Raw genomic sequence first — 24881 nt, forward strand, 5'->3', positions numbered from 1 at the left:
CCACTATATCAGAGCCTTCATGGCATTCGCTGCCATCTTCCCAATGACGTTCTAGCGCTCCTTCCATGGAGCTATTGAGAGGTAGCCCTACCCCTTCCCGAAATGTGCTCGGCCTCTGAGACGTTCTGATACACACCTCATTCTGAATGGAGCTTCTTCGTTCCCTGCTATCGAAGCTTTGCTCCACAACATTTTCCACAGCTTCTAGGTCGCCCATATCCAGGCGCTCTTCTTCATAGGTGCTTGGCCTCTCAGAGGTCCCCAAGCAGCTAACGGAAGTAATATGTTCCCAGCCAGAGAAGCTTTCCGTCGCTTCAACAAACTCCTCATGACTCCTGCCTTCTTGGCTGTCCACCTCTCTGCCTTCCTCTATCTGAGCTTCTCGCTCCGAAGTAAGGCTGTCGCGAGATTCGAGGCCAACCTTGCAGGAATCGACTTCCCTCCAGCAAACGCTGCTATCGGAGCAAACATTCACCGCTTGCTCGACCTTCTGCATCGCCAGCTGCCCCCTTTTCGCCATCGCAAGCTCGAGTCGCCGCTCGAAGTCCACCCTCTCTAATTGGAGCTGCTGCTTCAGTATGCGTGTCTGACGCTCTAGCAACACTTTATTTTCACGCGTTACGCGCTCTAGCTCCTCCTTCTTAGCTCTAAGCACCAATTCAAGCTTTTCCTTCGCCGCCTTTCGTTCTGCAGCCCGTTGCTCACGCTCCCTCTCCATCCGCTCCTCGTACCATACTCTAAACTCCGCTCCCGTCAGTCCCATTTTATCCGCCAACTCAATTAACTCCCACGTGTTCGTCATCGTGTTAACCGCGTCAAAAAAATCTACTGGAAAAACAAACGACTTTGTCCTGTCGCGGACGCCAGTTTGTGATGCGGGTTCTTGTTGCTGATTTGTTTTTCTCCCGGGCTGAGCCTCAGAGAGTTTTTCTAATAAGGACAAAGCCGTTCGGTTTCCAAGAAACACACAAAAAGTTTAATTGAAAAGAAAAAAAGGCAAAGATTCCTCACAAAACAAAACACTTAATAAACAGTTGACTGGACATGACGAAACACATCTGTAAACACCCAACAAAAACGTTCAAAGTCAGTAACTAAACCTAACGTTCGAAAGGGGCTGAGTGATGGGAGTAGCGCAAGAGTATCGGTGCAGTCTCACCCACAAGTTGGTTTTCGGCGGTGATGAGAAACCGGAACGCCGTGACTCCTGCGTCAATGCGTGGGCTGGACGAGGACGAGGGAACGCTGGCTGCTGGCGACACGTCGAAAAGCCCTACCAAATCGTGATGGTTTCGGCTTGAGGAGCGTGGACACGTCGGAGACGGGAGAACGCAGGCTGGTGGCGACGCGTCCGGGAACTAGGGTCGACCTAGTCAAGCAGCTGGGCGCACAGCTCGGGCCCGGAGCCCGACGGCTGTAGCTCGCCTGCCGGAACCGAAGTCCGCAGGCTCTGGAAAGGAGTTCAGGACCGGATGGCCACGGTCCTTTGGAGCGGGAACCCGACAGCAGGAGGCCCCGGCCGGTGGAAGTCCTGTAGGCTCGGGTCCGGAACCCAACGGCCCATCTTCAGCGCCCGGTCCGGTGACGACCTTCCGCTTGCACTGCCTGCCTCGAATTCCCCTTGCTCTGGTCTCCCCAGGCTCCTGCTTCAGCTCTGGCCCACTTGTCTCGTTCTCATTGGAGATACTACTGTTTCGTGGTGTCAAGCCATTGGGCCTTGAAATCTCCGTGTTCGCTGCCCATTGGATGTTTTACCTTTTGTTTACTTCACGTCCTGCCACGCATCCTCGTGCTTGACGCTCTTTAACGTCGTCATTCTTGTTTAAGCAGCACCGCACGTGCACTCTGGTATTTCTCCTTTTGTTCTTTTTTTTTTTCCGTGACGCGCACTTTTCGAAGGCGCGCACTTTGAACGCGCACCACACATCACATAGGGTCATTTCATTCCGATTGGTTGCCATATTATCACGGTCTATATCGGTGTCTGAACAGTGAAGGTGAAGATGCATGATTTCTTTGTAGTTCTATGCGTAATCACGCGCACCCCTAATACGCTTTGGTTTGCAAAGTACGCTTTGTTCCACATCGTCCCAAAGTGTATCGACAGCTGTATTTCAGAGATCGCAACCATTGGACAGTTAGAGCCATTGAAAGTACACTAGAGCACAAACTTTATGAACCACTCACTGAAAACCTCCTCTCATTTTTATTTCCAATAGCGCGCAGAGAATGTGCTCCCATTAACCTCTTTGGTGGTAATTTCCACCAATAAGGCAAGGATCTCGAGTCGCACTTTTAATTGGATGAGATGAGGCGCAACACAACCACTAACAAATAAGGTTGATCCTATGCCATGCTGCGTTCGAATGCACCGACCACTTACGTATCACATTGGTTTTCATCCAACAACAAATCTTTACATGCGTAGTTTTATGCCATTGACGCCCAATAGAATTCTTCAATTACTGCGACTTCGAACTTATTGGACGATAGTGGTTGTCAACACCATCCACAGCGTACAAGGGAAACAACACACGAAGCTCAAAGCGCCGAAAGAAATAAAAACGCACCAGCAGTCATCAGGCAGCCATTAATGGGCGTGAATTAACTCAAAACCAGCCAGGGCACCAAAGTATACCGCCACGGCAGCAGGTTCTAAGTAGCCACATTGTTCCTAAGAGTGGCCCGGAACACTCTTAGGATTTTCTCTCAGCCATGCTGTTTTTACGCACAATTTCGCTTCGTGAATCCACTTACGAGCACTTTTCGATGACGTAAGCAAATATAGCAACTGCATCACCATCGCTGACATGTTCCCGGGCAGTCACAGCGCGCTTTATTTGCAGCGGCTGATGTGATAACGATGGCCTCTTACGACGTTTTTTCGTTTCGTGAATCGACTTACGCAACAAAATTTCTCTTGCGCAAAAATGTTTTCGTAAGTGAGTTTTGTGAATCCGGCCCTTGGTATTTACACACCTGCAACACTTCAACATATGTCTCTGAGTACATGTATTTAGCGTCATTTGATGACGTGCAACTTAATAAAAAAAGTGCAACACAGTCATCTTCCCTGCGCATTCTTCGCATAACATCGATTCGCAGGTGTTTGAGATCTGCCAAATTCTTGTATTATTTATTTATTTTACTTACAACTTTTTTAACGTTTTGGTAACGCATAAGATGCTGAATTTTTGCTCACAACAACGACAGCGACGCCGACACTGACACCCACACCGGAATTTGAGAGAAACCAGGGGCCGAATTCACAAAGCTTTCTCTTTGGCTACGCATTTTCTTAGCCAAAAGTTCTCTTATCTAGAGGGATTACTATAGCGCGGGTATGAATTTAACTTATTCGGCACTTAAGAGGGCAAGGAGGGCACACGATAGCCGATGAAACGACAAGAAAAGAAAGAAGTGTGTGCCAAGAATATCAAGGTAGCACGCAAAGCGTCTAGCATGGAGAGTATACGATGATAGCCAATGATTTGCTGCATCTAAGTTTCAGTTCCGCGAGCGTCTGCTACAGCGCTTACGGGATGCCGCGTACGTTGTAATAGACGTTTTGGTGGGCTGTGCAAAGCCAAGCACTCGCCTTTAATTAACGACTGTAGCTAAAAAAATAATTACTCGATGGCCTTAAGCCACCGAGCAATCCATGCACTATCTCGCCAAGTACAAGTAAACAACACTCCAGGTGTACCACATAAATGAAACCACACATAAATCGATGCATGCAATGTTTGAAAATGTGCCTCCAATGTCTTCCCCTATTTAACGCGACCAGTTACCTTACATTTCATTGAAGCTGCGCTGCTACTTAACTAATTTGGTGCAATCTAGCACGGTATAGTGGTGAACGTAAGGGTGTTTTGTACCTATAGTCAAAGGTAGCCTTTGTTACAATATTTTTATTACAAGACACATGAGCGACTTTGGTGCCTGCAGACGAATCGTGCGGAAATAGATAACAGCAGTAATCAAATGAAATTGTGAGCGCAATTTCGCTGGTTCCATGAACCGCAGCATTTTTATAAAGCCGAAATGCGAGAACGTGCATACGCTTACGCTTAGGTATATGTCTACGTAAAATGAGGGAGACTCGTCGGGAGGTGTCCCAGTGCTAATGCTTTTCACAAAACACGGTGCAAATATTTCGCCCAGCGTTGTTTGAGTGCGCAAACGAAGCAAGGGACGTGTATACGAGTCTTGAGGTCGAGAGACGTTATCACACATGCGAAAAGGATGAAAAGAGAGAGAGAGATACTCTCGTTTCGGCTTCGCGAAAGCTTGAAATTGATAGATAATAAAGACAATTTTCTGGCCCAGCAGACGTCACAGAAAGTCTCCGCAAAGCAGGGTCAGATGCTTGGAGAGCATAAAAAGGTGGAGTACGCGTTATATGGGAGTGGCAGCCACTCAGAAATCGAGATGAAGTGTGACTGTCCTTAGGTGTGAGAATCAATGCTAATTAAGAGAGTTGAGTTAATGAGCCAAAACTTTCCTAAATAACAATAATGGAAGCAAACTGAGCATTCATCTAGTGAAAGTGACGCTAGTGACAGTGAACTCATAATAGTTGATTACCGTTGTCACAGGCCGATATATATTTTTATTTTCTTATCTATATTTGGCAAACTATGAGAAGGTAGCGTACGTTAGAGCCGGCTATCCCAACGTCATGACAGTAATGTACAAGAATAAATAGCGCACGATTATACAGTCACACGTGGCGGTTTCTATCTTCTAGTAACCTTGGGAAAACGCATTCTAACTATTTTTTCTATTTTTGACAAAGTTTCACGGGACGTTTTTGCATTTGGCTTCATTCGAAGGAATGACGATATATCAGCAATAGGGCGAACACAAGCACTGCTGCAGTGGACGAGCGGTTACAGCGCTCAACTACAATCTAGGAGGTACTTGGTTCGATTCGCAGAATCACTGAGCACTTTTTTTTTTCAAGAGGTTGCCCGGCCTGACATTATGCGTGGTGGCGGGTACTAGTTTTTTTAGAAGTAGGCTCTCGCACTTGCTTCTTTCACTCCCCTTTTGACCCAAAAGCGCTGTACTGTGCTCCTTCAAAAATTTAACAATTAAGGGTTCATATTTTTCTCCTCCATCGTCTCTTATCGCAAAAGTGTTCAGTGCTGAAATACCAATATCATACCTGGTATATTACTTTTCACGTGTTTGGATATTCGACCAGCAATCAGTCTTCACGGTGTTTTGAAGAAAATCTACACATGCAGTGAGCTAACTGCTTGCAGCCAAGTTGACTGCCTTTGTAGGGACACGCTTTCATGCTAATTTGGTGGGCATCATCACATGCAGCAAGACCAAAGAGCACGGACAGTTAGAGCTGACGCAAACAGAGTGATTAGTTTGTGTCTTCTCTCCCGCTATTTGTCATGCTGCACGCTTCAGTGTAATGTCGCTGTCAATGGTTAAAATGAACTATAGCAGTTAATCGAGTTCTGCTGAGAGGGTCCCCTATTGTCCAGAATAGAATAGAACAATGGCAATTTCATTTGTGTGATAAAGAGATACCCTGCTTTTGGTTACTAGAATAAATTTCTAAACTGAAGTTTATTTTTTATTAACAACAGTTGCAGTGCAGATGAAAGGTGCATGGACAAAATTCGTGTATTCAGCTTGAGTAGGTTTGTGACCTTAATTGTAATTACGAACCGATATCACAGTATACATAAATATCACACACATATACAACCACGGGTGATAGCTTGCTTATTCTGATTAAAATTGAAAGGTTGAAATCGACATATTCAACCAACGCAATGTGTACGAGATATGCCATGTAGAGTAGCTATGCTCGAAACTATTCTTCGCAGGTTCGTTCCATTTTACCCAATTTCTTGCCCATGATTGTAGGTTGGTAAATGAAACTTCTTCGAACACACATATTCTGTGTAAGGTTACATTTATTTTTATGCAGTACAAAACAAACTGAAATGTATAATGGCTCAAAAGAGAAATAACTAGAAACAAATTCAGCCAAATCATTACCAAACTTACTCACCAATAATAAACGGATTCTCATTTAAAAGATACATACATACATACACACATACATACCTACATACATAAATACACATACATACATACATACATACATACATACATACATACATACATACATACATACATACTTACATACATACATACATACATACATACATACAACCATACATACATACATACACACACTCAGGTGTAAATATTAAAATGAATGGCTATAAAACAACGATTCTAATACGCTCATTTTGAATATACTACAGAAAGTAACTTACGAGAAAAATTCACCGGCCCTGTTATGTCTGAACACGGTGTTTTTCGAACCATCTCGCAAAAGCTTGATGCATAGTTTTCCGCTGCTGCCCAGTGACAAGCAGTTTTTATAAAAAACAAAAGAATAAAGCCCTTGACAATATCTTGCTAAAGAAAAGGGCTGTGCATCAATATTTTGTACAGGTCTGCAATATCACTCTGTTTATTTACATAGCTTGGCTGATTCACAACCCACTAAGAAAGCATGTTAGGACACTTGGGCTGAAAGATGGCGCAGCGTGAGTAAATTCTAGACAATACATGAATATTACAATTATAAGCTACTAAGCTCCTTTGTGCAAACAGTGTTTATATTGACAGCTATAAGTGCCATTTCGTTTCCCCAAAACACTTCTCAAAAGTAGAATCAATTTTATTTAGCTAAAAGTTTCTATTCTGGCGCGTTGTGGTGGCTCAACGGTGGAAGTGAGTCTTTCGGCCAAGAAAACAAAGACCAATTATTTTTCCAGTTCGTGAATTCAGCCCATATTAACATTGATGATGATGTGTAGTTTTTAGTGGCGCAAGGGCCAATTGTTGGCCAAAGAGCGCCATAATAACATTGAGGCAGCTGGTAGGAGTGCTTTTAGAGAGAGGAAACCACCACAATCCCACCAGTTGTGGCCTTGGGTAGCTACTTCACTTGGACAAAAATGATGAAAAACACTCCTCAAGAAGACTTCAAAGTTTCGGCATCAACAAAGTTCCCATACAGCTGTCCAATAGTCTGCTTGAAAAATATTGAGTTTACTGGTGGGCAAAGACTGTACACTATGTGAGGTGATGCTCCAGTGCACTGCATGTATGTCTTGCTGCTGGCCTCAACTGCGATGTTGCTCAGCACATATGTGTAAAATAACAACTAATACTATGCCACTGCAAAGTAATTATGTGTCATTTGCATGAAACAGAGACCACAATAAAAGAACATAACAACATTTGCCTTGACAAAGTTCAATAAATGTATGTAAATTTCCACAGAGTTTTCACAGTTCATCTGTGGATAGTAATATTGGTTGTAACCACATTCTTACTTCCACTAACAAACCATTTTAAGATGCCAGATTCCATATTAGAGTATACCAGCACTTTTTTTAGGGCTAAACAATTGTACAGGTACCTAGAAAAACACAAGTAAATGCATGCTATAGCTACACATAAAAATAAATACTTTTATTTCTAGTCTGAGTAGAGCTGCATAGATAAGTCACTTGCATTACATTATGAACAAACCTATCCGAGCAAAGTATACACTTAAAAAGTTACACTTACACAGTAGATAAGTAGACAGTTGAAGGACGGATAGGCAGTGGGTAATACCCAAGCACTAAAATCTACTGTTAAGATATACTAGGAGTAGTGATGATCCTCTTCCTTTCAAATTAAATAATTCACATATAGTCACTTCCCAGAGCTTATACACTCATGGCATCATTGGTGCTATACAAATGAGTGTACACTGAAGGATTACATCGACTAAGTACATGATTACTGCATCCATGGCTTCACTTCTTGTACTACGATGAATGCAAACACAGTTACCATTGGCGACCATAGATGCTGTCATTTCTGGCATGTAAATGTAGAGGCACGCAGGCACTTAACACACATGTTAAAAACTTCAGCTCAAAAATATTTGCCCACTAACACTACAGCAGCCTTTAAATTAGTGTCATAGTTTGGTGTCTTCCATGCAAAATTTAAATAATTGCGAATGCAAGCAAATGAACCGCTGAATAATGCACTGCTAAGAAGTTAAGCAGCAGCTGCTCCTGACATCACAATGTGCTCTTTCTGCTGTTGTAAACTTTGAGCAGGAGACAGTCACTGGCAGTCCCTTTATACTTGTTGGTCTTCTGTGCTCTGTTCCTGATACACTGTTCATGACCGTGGAGAACCGAACCACTTGTTAATGCTGGAACATAGAAAAATACAGATCATTGTTACAACCATGCTACATGCAAGAGTGTATAGTTGTCAATTATGTGCTCATATTTACAGATTTTGTATTTTCAGAAGCCAGTGAGAAGCCTCAACACACACACACACAAACAGTGAAGACTGAAAATATATTTAGTATGTTACAAGAGCAAAACTACAATGTTATAGATGAAGACATGAAACTTCTGACAGGCATAAAAAGCCAGTAGATTTTCTTCTATTTCGACTTTACACTAGGTGCGAGAAGTAGACCACAAATAAGTTCACTAAGAAACACAAGTTAGACTGCATTACAACACAACAGCCAATGTTCATAATTTTAGGGCTGTCTAACATAACCAGCTCACCATACCGCATATAGGAGCAAATGGGCAGTCTAGAAGACACAAAGAACTTGTGGAATATGAGTGTGCTTGTTGCTGACATCTATTATTCTAAATTAAGAAAACCTTTGGAAATTGGACTTCATCAGGGGAAATATTCATACGCAACAAACACAACAGGCTCCTACAGGTGCCACCAACACTCACCATTATTGTAGATACCAGTGTATTGCCGGATGGATATGCTGCATCCTGCACAGAACACCAAAGGAGCGCTCCATGACATGGATTGCGTGTGTGCTAGCTGCATCGGTCTGCTGCTGAAATAGGCTAGCCACAGACAATGAAATGAGAAGCCATGGCTTTGAAACACACTGAACGTCACCTTTAGAGATGAACAATGCATACTTAGGTCAGGTACAATTTGTAGAAAAATATATATCACTATGCAATCGTGGTGAACATGTTCGGCTGAAACACAAGCAACAGCACTGAGAGAGAAAAAGCTACATTAGGTAAAAGATGCAGTTACTGGCCCTATGTCATCTGAGGCTTCTTCAATAGGTCTTTTTTCTTGCAAGTTGTGAACAGCCAGGCGATTTTCACCCACTTGCTATTCCCTTCCAGAGCACTTGATCCACAGAGGGAGTCACAAGCTCGAGAGCTCAATAAGGAATCAAAGTATTTGTGCTCGTTTCAAAGCACAAGCTTTTGAGTCTCAGATTATTGGAGTGTCATTCATAAGCTGCAGGCTTTCAGCTTTCAACATTCTCAATTATCTTGCAATTTAGTTCTATAAATGTTGAATAAGAATTATGTATAAGAATATTACAGGTATCCACTGAAAGCAACCATGCTTGGGTTTTCAATTTGTGCACAGTAAGTGGTGTTCACGTAATCGTATGTATTAAAGAAAAACTAACCTTGCAGCCAGCCGTTAGGCAGTTTTGTGCCCTCGAAGCTCCCAAGCAGATTGCAGTCCTTCCAGATGAGGCTGCCATGCATGCTTCCATGCCACATCCGCTGAATGATAACAGTCCCAGCAGTGACATAGGCTTGCACAGTTAGGGAGAACGTGTCCTTCCTATTTTTGTACAGGTGCTCCAAGTAATGATGAGGATTGATGTGCCAGATTGTGCAACCGATGCATCACAGGACCTTAACAAACCAATCTCTGCGATCTGTGAAGAGCCAAAAACGAGATATTTAATTAAAAACAATATTTAAAAGCACTCACTTCTAATACTTATTTGAGGAAGCTATCACTTTGTTAAAGTGACCAAAATCAGCTATATTCACTTTGAAATAAACTGAAGCGTCATGTAAAATTTACGTACCGCAATATATATGTCCTACTGAAGTATAGTACTACCACAGTGGTAATCGTTTATAGAACTAATTTTCCAAAATAACATAAATTTTTTAAGTGCAACCTGGCTCCTGAAAAATAAATTCACATTAACTTTCCAACTATCAAACGTGGTCAATCGACAGGCCCAACCTCATAATCAAACAAGAGCTCACTTGTATCAAATCACAAAAACTTTTTATGTATTTGCTACATAATATACGTATGTATATAACAGTAGAAGTAAATTTTTCATGCTTCAACTTACCATAGAGAAACATTACATCTGATGGGCTTAAAAACTTGCACACGTTATAGAACTGCGTGAATCATAGTACCGGTGAAATTTAGTTCTGCAAGGTGAACTAACCGATGGCAGCATTTAGTAGCCGTCGGTGTCATAAGGAACCAAGTACGCCCAACAGGCAAAGGGCATCTGCAGACTGGAAGCTGCCGGTGACAGCAATGAAGCGCTGGCCAGGAGTGCACGTCCATTGATAAAGTGTAAGAACTGGCCATGACCGGCTGTTGTCAAGGCTGTAGTGCCGTGCAAAACGATAGCCAGACGAACTCGGAAACCTGTAGTTAGGCGATATTGGCCTACAACTTCATCCAAAGCAAGGCACCGGTGAAATCTTTGCTTTTTCTGGGGGCCGGAGGGAAGGCTGACGTTCACGGGCTCTGGCTGCCACATAGAACTCTCAAGTTGTTACCGAAGAACAGTGTAGGTTCGCTTCCAAAGTAACACGATCCCCAACAGAATGTAGCATCTCGCAGTTTTGGTTGATCACATCACAGCGCTAGGACTATGGTTATCACAAAAAGGAGAAGTGACGACTTAACAAACAAAAGCGCCAAGCTTCCCCACCACGACTTCGCAGGGCAAAACAGTTATCAACGCTGTCTTTCAATTTTCGGTCACACGAGCACAACTTGTTCACAAGTCTTGGAACGTCAACACAGCACCACTGTTCACAACGAACATCGTTTCACTCCCGAACAGTACATTGCTCTCAAGTAAATAGAAGCGTACGGGCTAACTAGTGGCGAAGCAAGAACCGAGCGCGTAGTTCATACACTTTCCGTACGTACTTGGGATCACTTAAGTAACGTGTCAAAACGCTCTCAATCCGAAATGTCGCACAGCACCAAACTGAGAGACTGGAAAGTCAAGCGAACGAACTGTTACCGGCACACAAACACACATTGCAGGCTTCTCGAGTGCTAGTTGCCGTCGATACACCGACGCCGATCCCCGCTTGATAACCACACCGACGCACAGGCTTCGCTGCGCTTCACCGTACACCATTGCACTGCCACAGCTTTCCGCACTGCTTACACGCACCAAAAGAGCTGCTGTAATCACAACACATCCGGTCAAACGCTGAAGTAACTCGTGCGAGAAGCGTTTGCTGAAAGTCGCACCGACCGATATGCTGTTTACGACGCCATGTTGTTTTCGACAACTGCGCAGCACATAAGATTATAAGAGAGCTCTTAGAAAGTACTTGCACTATTTTCACGGCGTGAAAAAATTTTTTCTTATGTGCGAGGGGGGTGATATGACGAACAGGACAGGCGTGCCAGATGAAAGAAGTGTTTTGGCAACGTCACGGAGTGAGCTGATGTAGAGGGTATTGCTTCACAACCAATCACAAGCTGTGCCTGTCGGCCAAGCCGTCGTCTGCTCGCGTTTGTCGTCTGCTTCGATCAGAGCATGCGACAGGGGATTCGCCTTCGCAACGCTATTATTCTCAGGTCAAGTGGTCACTACGTCGCACAAAATACATGTCAGTGGCTCGCTCTACCTGTGATTGATGTTCGTGCACCAAGTTAAATGGCTGGTAAATGACGCATGGATGAATTCAGCGAAGGTTTGCTCCAGAATCGTGAGGGTTTGCGTAGTTTCGGTGTCATACAAAGTTACTAGGGTCGTTTCATTCCGATTGCTTGCCATAATATCACGGTCCATATCGGTGTCTGAGCAGTGAAGGTGAAGATGCATGATTTGTTTGTAGTTCTTGCGTAATCACGTGCACCCCTAATAAGCTTTGGTTTACAAAGTACGCTTTGTTCCAGACCGTCCCAAAGTGTATCGACAGCTGTATTTCAGAGATCACAACCATTGGACAGTTAGAGCCAATGAAAGTACGCTAGAGCACAAACTTAAGGAACCACTCACTGAAAACTTCCTCTCATTTTTATTTCCAATAGCGTGCAAAGAATGTGCTCCCATTAATCTTTTTGGTGGTAATTTCCACCAAAGAGGCAAGGATCTCGAGTCGCACTTTTAATTGGATGACATGGGGCGCAACACAACAACATAACAAATAAGGTTAATCCTATGTCATGTCGCGTTCGAATGCACCGACCATTCACGTATCACATTGGTTTTCATCCAACCACAAATCTTTACATGCGTAGTTTTATGCCATTGACGCCCAATAGAATTCTTCAATTACTGCGACTTCGAACTTATTGGACGGTGGTGGTTGTCAACACCATCCACTGCGTACAAGGGAAACAACACGCGAAGCTCAAAGCGCCGAAAAAAATAAAAACGCACCTGCAGTCATCAGGCAGCCCTTAATCGGCGTGAATTAACTCAAAACCAGCCAGAGCACCAAAGTATACCGCTGCGGCAGCCGGTTCGAAGTAGCCACATTGTTCCTAAGAGTGGTCCGGACCACTCTTGGGATTTTCTCTCAGCCATGCTGTTTTTACGCACAATTTCGCTTCGTGAATCCACTTACGAGCACTTTTCGGTGACGTAAGCAAATATAGCAACTGCATCATCATCGTTGACATGTTCTCGGGCAGTCACAGCGCGCTTTATTTGCAGCGGCCGATCTGACAACTATGGCCTCCTACGAAGTTTTTTCGTTTCGTGAATCGACTTACGCAACAAAATTTATCTTGCGCAAAAATGTTTTTGTAAGTGAGTTTTGTGAATCCGGGCCCAGCTCTTTAACAATATCGCGTTTTAAAGGTGGATGCGTACTGCTTACTACTGGATGAGGCAACTTCTTTTACTTGAGTTAGGGTCATTAGTAATTTATAACATCAGCAGTAATAGACTTACGAGCGTTGTGAAGGATGCTATGTTGATAAGTTTTTAAAAACACGGTAAAGATCGCAGCCATTGGCGAAGAAATTTGCAGTGGAATTTATGTTTGTGGAATTGTCGTTAATATAGGTCAAAAATAATCAGGCGCCCCGGACGCTCTTGTAGGGTGCATTGAACTTCGCCAGCCAAAGAAAAAACGTACTTATTTGATACTGGGAATTAAAGACTTTAGGACACATAATTTTTAAATGACGAAAAAGTTAGGAGTGTCAACTCCAATGGCTAATTGTTTTTCAATAATACGACAATGTACTGCGCACTCAAGCGCTTTAAATTATACTGTCGAGAAAGATGCAGTCAGATTAGAGGTTATCATCAGTGTTAGAGCATAGATGGGTAGGTAATTCAAGTATTTGTGTGTCACATAAGAACCCACGAAAACAGTGCTGAACAAGTTATTAATAAAAAAAGTATCAAACTCAAGGTGGCTATATAGGTAAAAATTATTTGTAATGAAGTTAACAGCAGCTAAAATTTCAATGAAATATGACGATATTCAGCTACGTTACCACGTCGGTTTTCAATTACGGAAATACTTTCCCAATTTTCGAATCCACTGCTCATTCTTCTGATGATAGCATGTGGAGGAATATGGAGAGTAGTCGTTGACTAGAATTCACATAGGTACTTTCACTACAGTACAATATTTGTTTTCGAAACTAGAAGACTTGTACAACCTAAGGATAGAAATGAGAGTCTATGTGCCATTCAGCGATATTTAAATGTGCGTTATAAAACCAAAGTAAGGTTCGGGAACAAGTGGTACGCGTGAATTACCTTCTCGAGTAAAAACAGACTAAAAGAAAATACTGAGTTTTTATGCGCATCCTTCAGCAGAAAGTTGTGTTAGGATTATTGCGGTGCATGGAAACATGTTTATGAACGCTATTTTTGCCAATTGTCCTCTAGAATTTTTTATGATTAAAAAGCCTTACAGTATATGTGGAAGTGTTTGCATTTTGCCTAAAAAAACAGTGTCTTGAGACGTCTCGTGGATATGTATTTACATCACCTCTCATTTCATATTTGTCTGAGGTTTTCAATAAACCATGAGTTTACAGTTTTTATGCAGAGAAACGCACTTGGGCATCAAAACAGAGGTGTTTGTTTCTGAATATACTCCGGTTTTCCTTCCAAGAGAGAGAAAATATTGTGGCCAAAAACATTTTATTAAAGAACGCCTCAGCCTCGGCATTCATATTGTTAAACTTAACCTTAGGGCAATCATGAATATTTGGAACTAGAGCTCCTGTAAAATAAAGACCGTTGTTATGATCCCGCTGTGGCATGGTACGATCCCTAAACGCACCTAATGAGGTAATAGGACCTACAGTGTGAGGATCATTTGATAATAACACCTATGAAATGTATGAAACAGAAGTTGGTTGCTCAACAACCTAAAACAAACAGAAACCCGTTGCACCACCACAAAAGGAAGACAAAAACGAGCAGACAGTATAAGGAAAGTTTAAATCGCCGAACAGATAAATGTTATCCGTCATACACTGTTTAGATATCTCAGATAGATTTTCGTAACATGTTCCACAAACGAAGGACGGGAATCTGGTACACGACATGAAGCGCCTAGCAATGTTTTGTACGAGAGTAATGAAAAAGCAACACCAACGATTTCACGCCCGAGATAGTATGCACAAGTGAAAATACAATGCTTCTTTTAACGGCAACCAAGACACAATCACCACCACCACAACGTTTTCTTGTTCGATCCTGTCGGCGCATGTTATCCTGCTTGTCTTTATCTTGAACTATTTTTTACTATTTTGAAATACAGTGATGTTTCTTTGATACCAACTCATCACTGCGACTTTCGTCAAGAAAAGAGTGCACTTTACCGCGTTTAGAATAAAGACAGCTTATGTTAGTAAAGGTTTTGTTATTATTGTTAGTAAAGGAGAAATCCGATAGGATAACACTATCGAGCGAGGCTTATTCAAGTGCAAACGTTTCTTAATCTGTCGCTATCCGGTGCACGTCATGGCTGTCACGTGTCTTACAACATGTATAAGTTGCAGTTACCAAGAGCAGCTCATGGACAAATTGGCAGGTTTGTCCTGCAAAAGGTACAAATTTCTTATTGCCTCACGTGTCGATGTTGAAATATGTTCGCGAACTAACAACTTCGATTCTTGTAGTTTTGTGCGCTGAAAGTTACATTGCTTCTTTATGCGGAAAATATTTTACCTGAATTAGTATGTGCTGCTTTTGTTTATGTTGTGACGATTTCCAACGTGAGACAAGTGAAATATGGCACCCTAAAGAAAGAAACAGAGAAAGATTTGGAAACTGTTTTTTTCCCTAAAAAGCGAGTTCATCTAAACACTTACATCTTGCTGGCCCCTTTGGCTTCAGTGGAAGCCCTTGCCAAGATCTCGGACTTCCACAACCTTCGCAGCCTCAACAAATTGTGGCCGGAAAGTGACCACGAAGACATTATTTGGTATTGAAACATGTCCTCGAAAAGTTCCCTGATCTAGAAGAATTGGGCCTGGCTCGATGCGATGGTGTGGTGCTCTCTACTATTGCAAAGCTGTGTCCCAAAATCAAGGTTGTCCAGCTTGAAGATATTGCAGTGTCAGCGGGGGACCTCAAACTGAATGTTCGTTCATTCCCTCATCTGCGATGTCTCGAGATTAGCGGGTAGATGTCAGTGAAAACTTTGTGCTTATTTCTTACTCTCACTCGCGAAACCCTGCGCGTAGTACGCTTCAACAGCTTCAGCATGTGCTTCGAATTTCTGCACTACGGCATTCAATATGGCCCTGTCCTGCTTTTTTCACGCCTCGAACACCTGACACTGTACATGAGTCAGACACTGCGCGAGTTGCAACTTGAACCCGAAAACTCCACATTGTGCTCAAGGCCTTGCCCGTGCTCCGTCAGCTCGAGAGTGACAGCTACGATTTACGAGTCTTCTTTGAGAGCTACTGCGTTCCACGTGGTCGGTTGTGCCTGTCCTGGACAGGATGCGCCGTCTTCGAGGTACACAATCCAAAGCTAGCAAGCATCTTGAAACCATGACCGCCCTCGGCGACCTTTGGATAAAGTGAGGCGTGCGGCACATCATCATTGTGCGCAATATTCATTATGTCAGGTTTTCACACATGTAGCTATAGAGACTATCATTGAAATTGTGTTTTTATGTGCACTGTACGAAAATGTTTCTTTTTTTGTCATTTGTCCATGAATTCCGCAGAAATAAATCAGCACTCCTCATCAGTGCTACATCAACAGGACCTCTCCACGACTCTACCTGGAACTAACTATAGTATCGTGCTACGCAACGATATTTCTCTAATGGACACCACGTGAGACTCACCTGAAGTGTTTGCAGTTCTCCATATGCAACCTTTCCACAATATTTGAGTATAGTATATAGCAAATTACAAGTCTACGAAGGGTGAAACACGCGGTGCAAGTGCTTGTTCCACATGTGTCGTTTTGTTTCGCCGCACGCCATCTGTACGGCTGAACAAAGCATCACAACTCGTCCAGAATGCTAGCTTTCTGAATCTTCCAATCGTTTTACAATAAAATTTAAACGTATTCTGCAAAAGCGAGAAAGTTGTGGAGTTACGCGCTTCAAGAGTATATCGTGAAAATAAATGTTTTTGCCAGCTGTATTTTTAAGGCACAAAATATAATAATTTATTGACAAAAACAAGTAGTGTCATGACTAATATAGAAGACGTGAATGAGCACTTGCAGTGTATCCAGTGTCCAGAAGACGCTGGCTCGTGTCGTGTGTAAATGTTAAGCTTCTTTCTGTATTTTGCTGGTCGGTGGTGCAGTGAATCGCGCAAAGAAGCAGCAAGAAAAACGAGTATTTTAGTATCACTTGTGTCAAATAACTAGAATGGTCATCTCACTTGCTCACGTTTTGTTTCTTTAGACGCCATGTCTCGCCACTTTCGTATCAAGAACGCTGCGCCACGCTTATACACCTTTTCACAGGAAGGAAAAAACACCGCCATGATGGGCTGTGCGCGGGAGTCGAAAAGCTAAGGGCGCAGCGTTGCCAGTGCATTTTCGATGAGACGCGCAGGTTTGCACAGCCCAAGGAGGGCTATGGCAGCGCCAAGGAAGGCGTTTATGAAAAGGTGAATAGAACACATGCCATTTATGACTTCAAAATGCTGGGACCTTAGCGACAATGTTAAACAGGACGCGAAGTGGCTGAATATTACAGTTGTATTGGCAAAATTTACAATCCTACTTGAGTGTAAATTAACAAAAATGAATAATGTAATTCTTCTATACGAAACTAGAAGACAACGTCAATCTGCGGAAGAACCTCATGCATGTTCTTGCTAATTTATTTAAAACTTATGCGCGACCTTTACGACACTTAGAATAACTCGAATAAATCTTACGAAAACTGATGTAAATGCTAAGGTATTTATTTGTTGATCCATTGATATAAGCCCATTTGTATATTGTACCTAAGAGAAAATAATGTTTGAATGACGTAGCTCCAACGACAAAGTAAGTTCATTTTTAAAATCTTTTTCTAGAGCAGATAGTGCCTTGGCCGAGCAACGTAGCTAATTACACCATTGTAGCATCAAGTTTCATGTGGAGTAATGTAAAAGTGGCTGATAGTAGAATCTCTTCACGTAGCTGTTTAGCCATGGACTCCAGTTCCTCTCCCGCATACTGAGAACGAGCTGGGTAACCTACACGGCGTAGAAATGTTCTCCCAGTAGTGGTTAAGTTAAGCCTCTCCCTTTGAGAAATGAGCACCGCTGCGCGTAACTCCTCATAATGATTGTGTACACCGAGGGCTTCGAGACGTTCTGTGGACGTTCCAAGTGGTAGGCTGAGAGCCACTTTGTACGATGTTCGTATGAACGCATCTAGGGCCTTTAAATCAGTTTTATTGATCTTCTGGAAAAAAAGACTATATGTTATACGACCGAGGAAAAAAACCTGAACCAGCCAGAGCGTCCCACCTTCCTTGAAACCTTTTCGGTGATACGTGACTCTATAAATCATACGGGAGATCTGCTTCACCGTTGTTCTGAGGGTTTTTATTGTGTGGTCCTCTCGCTTGTTGCTTTGTAGCCACAGTCCGAGGACTCGCATTTTCTGTACCTCTTTTATCTTGTGGTCTCCTAGAAAGAGGTTGACCAGCTCTTGAATTCGGTGGCCTCTGTCTCGGATTCTAATAAATTCACATTTATCGGGAACGCAGCTCATTCCACCCTGATAAGCGAAGTCGTCAACAGCGGTCACTGCGTCTTGTAGGATTTGCTCTTTTTGTCCCAAAGAGCCACTGTTGGCCCATAGGGTAATATTATCGGCATAGAACACGTACCCTAGCCCTGAAACACTGTCTAGTCTTCTTGCTAAGCGTCTCATGCCGATGTTGAAACGAAGAGGAGATAGTATCGCCCCTTGTGGTGTGCCTCTATTGGGCATAGGAAACAGATCTCAGTGTGTATTTTCTTGGCCCATCGTAGCAGAGCTAGAAGTTTGAAAAGAGCAAACGTAGTCATATATCTTTTGCCCACAACCAATGTCATTTAGCTCAGAAAAGATGAGCTCATGGGACATATTATCAAATGCACTTTTCAAATCAAGAGCTACGAAGAGATGTTCTGCACCAACCCTGGTATTGCAGAGTACCTGTTCCCGAAGTAAAAGGAAGACGTTCTACGTTGACAAATGTTGGCCAAATCTAAACATGCTTGTTGGGAAAAGGTTCCGATCTTTAATGTAAGTCGTGAGACGTGTGTGAATCACCTTTTCGAATAATTTGCTAAGACAAGATGTTAATGACATTGGTCTTAGATTCTGTAGGTCGGGTGTTTTTCCTGGCTTCGGAATAAGAATAATTTTGGCTTCCTTCCAATGTTGAAGAACCACGCCCTTCTCCCATACCTGTTCAATAAAATACCGTGTAAGTTGTTCCAGGTGTTCATCGCTCAGATTCCGAATGCTTGCGTTTGTTAGCTTGTCAGGTCCGGGGGCAGTATTGCGCTTTGCTGCTTGCGCGGCCGCGAATAGTTCTGCTTTGGTGATCGGTGCGTCGAGCACTGCGTTTTCCTGGCCTTGGTATGCTAAAGTGCACGGGAGAGTTGTGAACGAGCCTATGTTTTGTCTCGGAGCTTAGCTAGGAGGGCGTCATCTGTTCCTGGGAATTCCCCAGCGAGCTTCTTAAGAGTTCGGTTTGCTGCCGTTTTGGTTTTGCCAGGTTTCATTATGCTGCGCAGTATGGCTCATGTCTTGGAGGTGTGTAAGGTTCTTTGGAGTGAGTCGCAAAAATTCGCCCAGCCCGCCGTCTCCAACTGCTGCGCGTAGGCGTTTGCCCGCTCAGATAATTCAGCAATTCTATGGCGCAATTTTCTATTGAGTCACTCTTGTTTCCATCGCTTGGTCAACCCTCTCCTGGATTCCCTCTCCATCAGATGGCTATCGACTACCGGGGTTTCTGCTGTGAGCGCAACCCGCTCAGAAGTTGCCTTGTGAGCCTCTCGTATGTGCGCTGCCCAATCTTCAGCGCTATCCGGTAAAATTTTGGGCAGTGGGACTTTGCGATAAGTTACCGAATCTGTTAATACAACATGGCCATGAGACTGCCGAATTTTGGGGGAGGCAATCGACACGCTCAAAATATAATGGTCACTGCCGAGATTCTCTTCTAGGTTGCTCCAGAACACCTCGTCAACAATATTTATGAATGCAAGATCAGGAAATTTGTCTGCGCCGACGCTGTTACCCAATCTTGTCGGGTGTTGCGGGAGTACGAGAAGTTGTAGCCCAGGCGCATCAAGAACTCGCTCGAGTTCACGGCCTTTCGGGGTATCTTTTCGGTACCCCCAGGTAGTGTGAGGGGCATTAAAGTCCCCGAGAAGCAGTAGTCGATCCTGGATGCTGGAATTACTCTTGGCATACCGAATGAGCGCGTCAAAATCGGCCCTCTTTTCCTTGGGGGAGCTATACACGTTCGTAATTATGGTTTTGGCTTTGCTACGCTTCTGTGGTAGTATACTTATGATTTTGTGATTAATGCTGCTTGTTACCGGATAATCTATACTAGTCGGTATTTCCTTAAGAACCGACGTGGCCACTTTAGGGTAGTCTGGATTTGAAATCGTGTAATAGCTACTCATTTTGACTGGCTTATTGCCAACCTCTTGTAGACAAATGACATCAGATTTTACTGGCGCCGTATCATGAAATTGTTGTAGAGCGGCCACACGTTTGTGGAAGGTGCAGCAATTTCGTTGCCAAATTTCGAGAAATTCGGTGTGTGCTCGTGTTTTACTCGCCGTGGATAGTGCTATCGCTGTCCGAGGTTTGGAGTTGCTTCAAATGACGGATAGACGGAGCACCCGGGCTGCTTTTAGGCCGTTTAACAGTGCCCTTATGCTGGCAATAGATTCGTCGACATAACTTTTTAGGTTATGAAATTCGGCAAACATTTGCTGCTGAAAGTTTTGCCTGCTTTGCAGTTGCTGCATTACATGTTTTAATGTACCTCCCATTGAATTAGACTCAATCGTTACCTTGCCAGATGTGCCGGTTGCTTTAGAAAGTGTTTTTTGGCTCGATTCCATACCGCGGTTAGCTTTGAGGGAGGCCAACTCTCGTTTTATTTCTGCCAAGCTCTCACGGAGGAGTCAGTTCTCGCTAATAATTTTTTTTCATATTCTGGATTAGCCGTTATAGGAGCAGCGGGAGAAGCAACTCGTGCATAGCTCACCTCGCCATGTTCGGGCACTTGCTTGTTCGCTGAGCGTGAAGGCCCGGATTTTGGTGACTTTTGTGAGTGGAATTAGGGTGGGGTCTTGTGAGTAGAGTCCTTCCGGGTCCGGAATCTCGATCTAGATCTGTATCTAGAGCCGAACCTTGGGCGAGTCTCTGACGACTCCGGACTGTGGTCCAGGGCAGATTGTTCGTCATCATAAATGAACCAGCGGGTGCGTTGAGGTGGCTTTGGTGAGGTGTTATTCGGAGTAGGCTGGTGCACACTAGCCCTTGAGGTTCTTTACTTCGGAGATTGGAGTCGTTTTCTGCAACTTCGGTCACCTGTAAATTGACCCTCGCCACAAGCTTCACACATCGGAGAGCACTCATGTCCATTTGCAGGGTCATGTTGTCCACAAACGTGACACACTTGAGTGTCCGGCTGAGGACAAACGTCCGAACGGTGACCAACCTGATGGCACACTTTGCACAGCTGAATGGTAAACTTGTAGGGGTAGCAAGCAAGTTCTCCGCCATTGTAATAGACGTACCGAGGTGTAATCTCCCAAAAAAATGTTATAACGGCTGTCTTGGTGTTTTTAAACATCCGTGCTTCTAGAATTTCGACACCTTGGGTGCGTATGCGGAGATTGGTTTTGAGCGCTTCAGGCGTCGTGTGGGGGTCTAAGCCGTGAATGACACCCTCAGTTGTCCCTTCACTTGTCGCTACGTGGGCATTGACTGAGTGTGGCCGGCCGTTGATCTTTAGGGTGGTAATACGCCTCACGTGGTCCGCCACTGTCTGGTGCGGCGTCGAAACAATGAAAATGTTGGAACCTTGCTTGATTCTGAGCAAAAATTGCTCACCAGATATTTTTCCGTTGCAATCTTCTATCACGGCGTCTGGCAGTAGTGGACTAATCAAGGTCTTGACCGGTAGCTCTTGGTGTGGTCGCACCACTATCTTGAAGTCGTCTTTGGGCAAGGAGGGTAGCCACCTGTGGGCAGGCCTATATTTAGATTTTCTGGTTGCTTCAGCAGGGGATACCTGTTGGTGGTACGACGTCGTCAAAAAATCCATGAACTTGGCCTTCTTTTCTATCGCAAGAGCCTTCTTCTGCCGCAGAGTGAGCACCGTTTGCCAGGCTCCATCCGCTTGGTTTTGGCTGTCGGACTCGGCGTTCTGACCGTTCGTTTCATTTGGCGTTGAGAGGCTCTAAGCTGTAGAGTCTTGAAAATCCATATTTTCAAGCTCTTGGCGTCACGTTTCCGTCATCCGCGAGAGTCAGGGACGCGCAATGGCGTCTGAGGGTTCATTCGCGAGAGCCATCGTGTACGTGCGCAACGCGCACGGTAGCGTTCCTGCAGCCTCCTACATGGCAGCGATGGCATTGTCGAGCTCGCACGATAGGCAGGTGCGTTTGGGCTTCTAAAATAAAACGTTGCGGCCACTTACAGCTGTGGTTGGTGTCAGTCGATGGGGAACAACTACGGGAAGCCATGACAATAGTCGAAATTGGCCGCACACATAAAGTTCCACAATGAAGCCAGAAAATTCATGGAGCACTTGCGGACACGGCTGTTCTTGTCGGCGCCACCTAGCGTCCCGGATCTGCTATCAGAAGGAAGCAACTGTGCCCTGGCAAGCCAGAGTTAAACTGTATGTCAATACGGATGATTTTATTATCAACAGACAAGTACATTACTTAGTCATGTATCTGGGATAGTGCAATTGGTTCCGAGCGTTACACGGGAATAGCACAATGGTTAAGCCAAATTTTTACATTCATAAATGAGATAGCTTGAAAGACTGTGTGCAGGTGTGTTTCAACACAGCCACCGCAGAGAGGCCTGCACTCATACACTACTTTATTTTCGTATACAGTATTGATGGACGCCCTCGCCGCGCACTTTAGTAAAAACGTCATTGGTGACTCCTCGGTGGCATGCAGTACTGTGGAGCCGCGGGTAGCCGCCACGGCGCTTGCTGCTTCGCTACGGTCGTTCTCTGAGGCTTCCGCTTTCCTCGCACGTCGCCGTCGTTCATCTTGCGCGTTCCGCATTGGCTCTCTTCCGTTCTCTGTCGGTGTGCCGGTAACGACGACACCAAAGCTGCTCAACGCATGAACGAGTAATTAAGAACTTTGCTTCAGTAAATACAAAGACGAAAGCTCTAAAGTAAATATTTTTTTGCATGGCTAGACTCAAAGTTACAAGCCGAGCATTTTAACCACTCGGATACATAGGTCCGCGATCAGAGCATAACATAGCCTTGTACATATAGTTATAGAAAGAAGTGGGAAACGAAAATGACGATGACTAGGATATAAAAAAGGATAAAAGAATGACTACAAAGAAATCAAGAGATATATGAAAGAAAAAAGAGAAGGTAATAGGAGGATAGTGGTATAAAACAGGGAAAGTCGCAGAAAGCACAAGAGAAAATGAAATAAATGATAAAAAAATAGTAGGAGGTAGAAAAACAGGGAATGGAACCGATAAACACAAAATATATAGATATACACAGACCCAACTGTAGATTCAAGAAACGCGGGCATAGCCATTAAAATGTCTAGCAATGGTTGGTGAACACAGGGGTGAGATGAGAACAGCCTAGCCAAGCAACGACCAACAAGGTGACCATCAGCTATGCTGTGACAAAGTCTTGGGCGATTCAGTGCACGATTTGGGAGCTCTTTTGTTTTCTCCGAGTAGTATGATCGGCAGTTCTTAAATAAAGATTGACGTGGGAAGACTTCTTATGAATTTCTTGAGAGAAATATTGATTCCGCTGAAGTTGAATAAACATAAATACAAAAGACGGCATACAGCAGGCGACAAAAATACTCTGTATTCACACCGTTAACACAAGACAAGTAAATGCAACGCGAATATGGGTAGGCAAATCTCGTGTAATCGTATACAAAACATAATGTGGCCCGCCATTTATTGGCTTGGCAGTTGCTAAAGTTACTGCGCTGCAGATGGAAGATTTAAAAAAATAAGAAAGTTTGCACTAACTCGCGCAAAGCTTGGCACAGCCATACAAGAGCGCTTTACTGCTCACTAGGCAACCTATCTCGCTGTATTTCTATCATATAGCTTAATGTGGTTCTACTTTTCTTTCTGCATGTTTTTTTCTTTTCCTTTTGTAACATGTCATCTGTCAGGAGCCGCTCAGTATTGTCAGTGACAGTGCTTCGCTTCATTGTGGAGGTACTTACTGCCAATATGATTGGTCCTTAGCTTTCCTAATATTTTTCATTAACCCCCGTGCAAAGCGTACAATAACAAGTATTCTGGAAATTATTTCACAATTTCACCGACATTCTTTTATGGGGCGTTTTAGGAGTATGTGAATTATGCAGCCTTCGTTATGTCACTGAACACAACGTTTGTAAGAAAGGCGGCAAGGCAACTTTCTGTTTTCCTCACATTGTCAAAACAACACACGAACAATAAACACAGAACACGCACTGATGATAACAAAACATCTTACAACCTATGCTACGAGCTCTAAGCAGTCACACTGCCGTCCGTATATTAAACATGGTAGGAGTACCCAAAGAGCAGGTTCTGCTTGTCTGGGCTCCAGCTCACCAAGGACTTAGAGGGAACGAGGAGGCTTATTGCGTCGCCCGAGGTCTCACCTACCGGTCGACTCCTGGAACCTCCCAAGTTACCGAACAAAGAAGCGAGTATATGCGCACATACCATGAAATCGTCGCACGCTACAGGCTGAATAGGCAAGTATACCCGAGAGCGGACAACTCACTAAGTAAGAAAAACGAGATTTTGTGGCGAAAGTTACAGACCGGGGTTTTTCCGAACCCCGCACTTTACAGCAAGTGGCATCCCGCAGTTTTCCAGTCCCAGTGTAACATTTGTGATGAGGTAGCAAATTTGGTCCACATGGTGTGGACATGTCCAAGTCAGGACGATGGTTCTCACACTTCAGAATCCTGGGAGGCCCTGCTCTGCAGCCCAGATCCCAACGTCCAGCGCGACATTATCAATCAAGCTCTTGCTGCTGCCGCGTCCCAAGGGATTCCGGCCGACAGCTAGGGGCGACGGGCCATGC

At 43.9% G+C, this 24881-nt stretch overlaps 1 protein-coding gene across 2 annotated transcripts; it reads right to left on the reverse strand.

Moving 5' to 3' along the window:
• Nucleotides 1-4384: 4384 nt before the first annotated feature.
• Nucleotides 4385-11730, reverse strand: LOC142796358 (uncharacterized). 2 transcript variants are annotated; one of them, XM_075886798.1, is made up of 4 exons: nucleotides 10334-11730; nucleotides 9539-9796; nucleotides 8823-8867; nucleotides 4385-8266 (listed from the first exon to the last, which is right to left on the reverse strand). In XM_075886798.1, exons 2-4 carry the CDS (start codon nucleotides 9633-9635, stop codon nucleotides 8130-8132), a joined length of 279 nt encoding a protein of 92 aa, XP_075742913.1. In that variant the 5' UTR covers nucleotides 9636-9796; nucleotides 10334-11730; the 3' UTR covers nucleotides 4385-8129. The 2 variants fall into 2 exon arrangements, with proteins under 2 accessions (XP_075742913.1, XP_075742907.1); XM_075886792.1 differs by having other exon boundaries at nucleotides 8823-8945.
• Between the last annotated feature and the right edge of the window lie 13151 nt (nucleotides 11731-24881).

This window comes from Rhipicephalus microplus, chromosome 1 (assembly GCF_043290135.1).
Source record: "Rhipicephalus microplus isolate Deutch F79 chromosome 1, USDA_Rmic, whole genome shotgun sequence".
Taxonomy (NCBI): domain Eukaryota; kingdom Metazoa; phylum Arthropoda; class Arachnida; order Ixodida; family Ixodidae; genus Rhipicephalus; species Rhipicephalus microplus.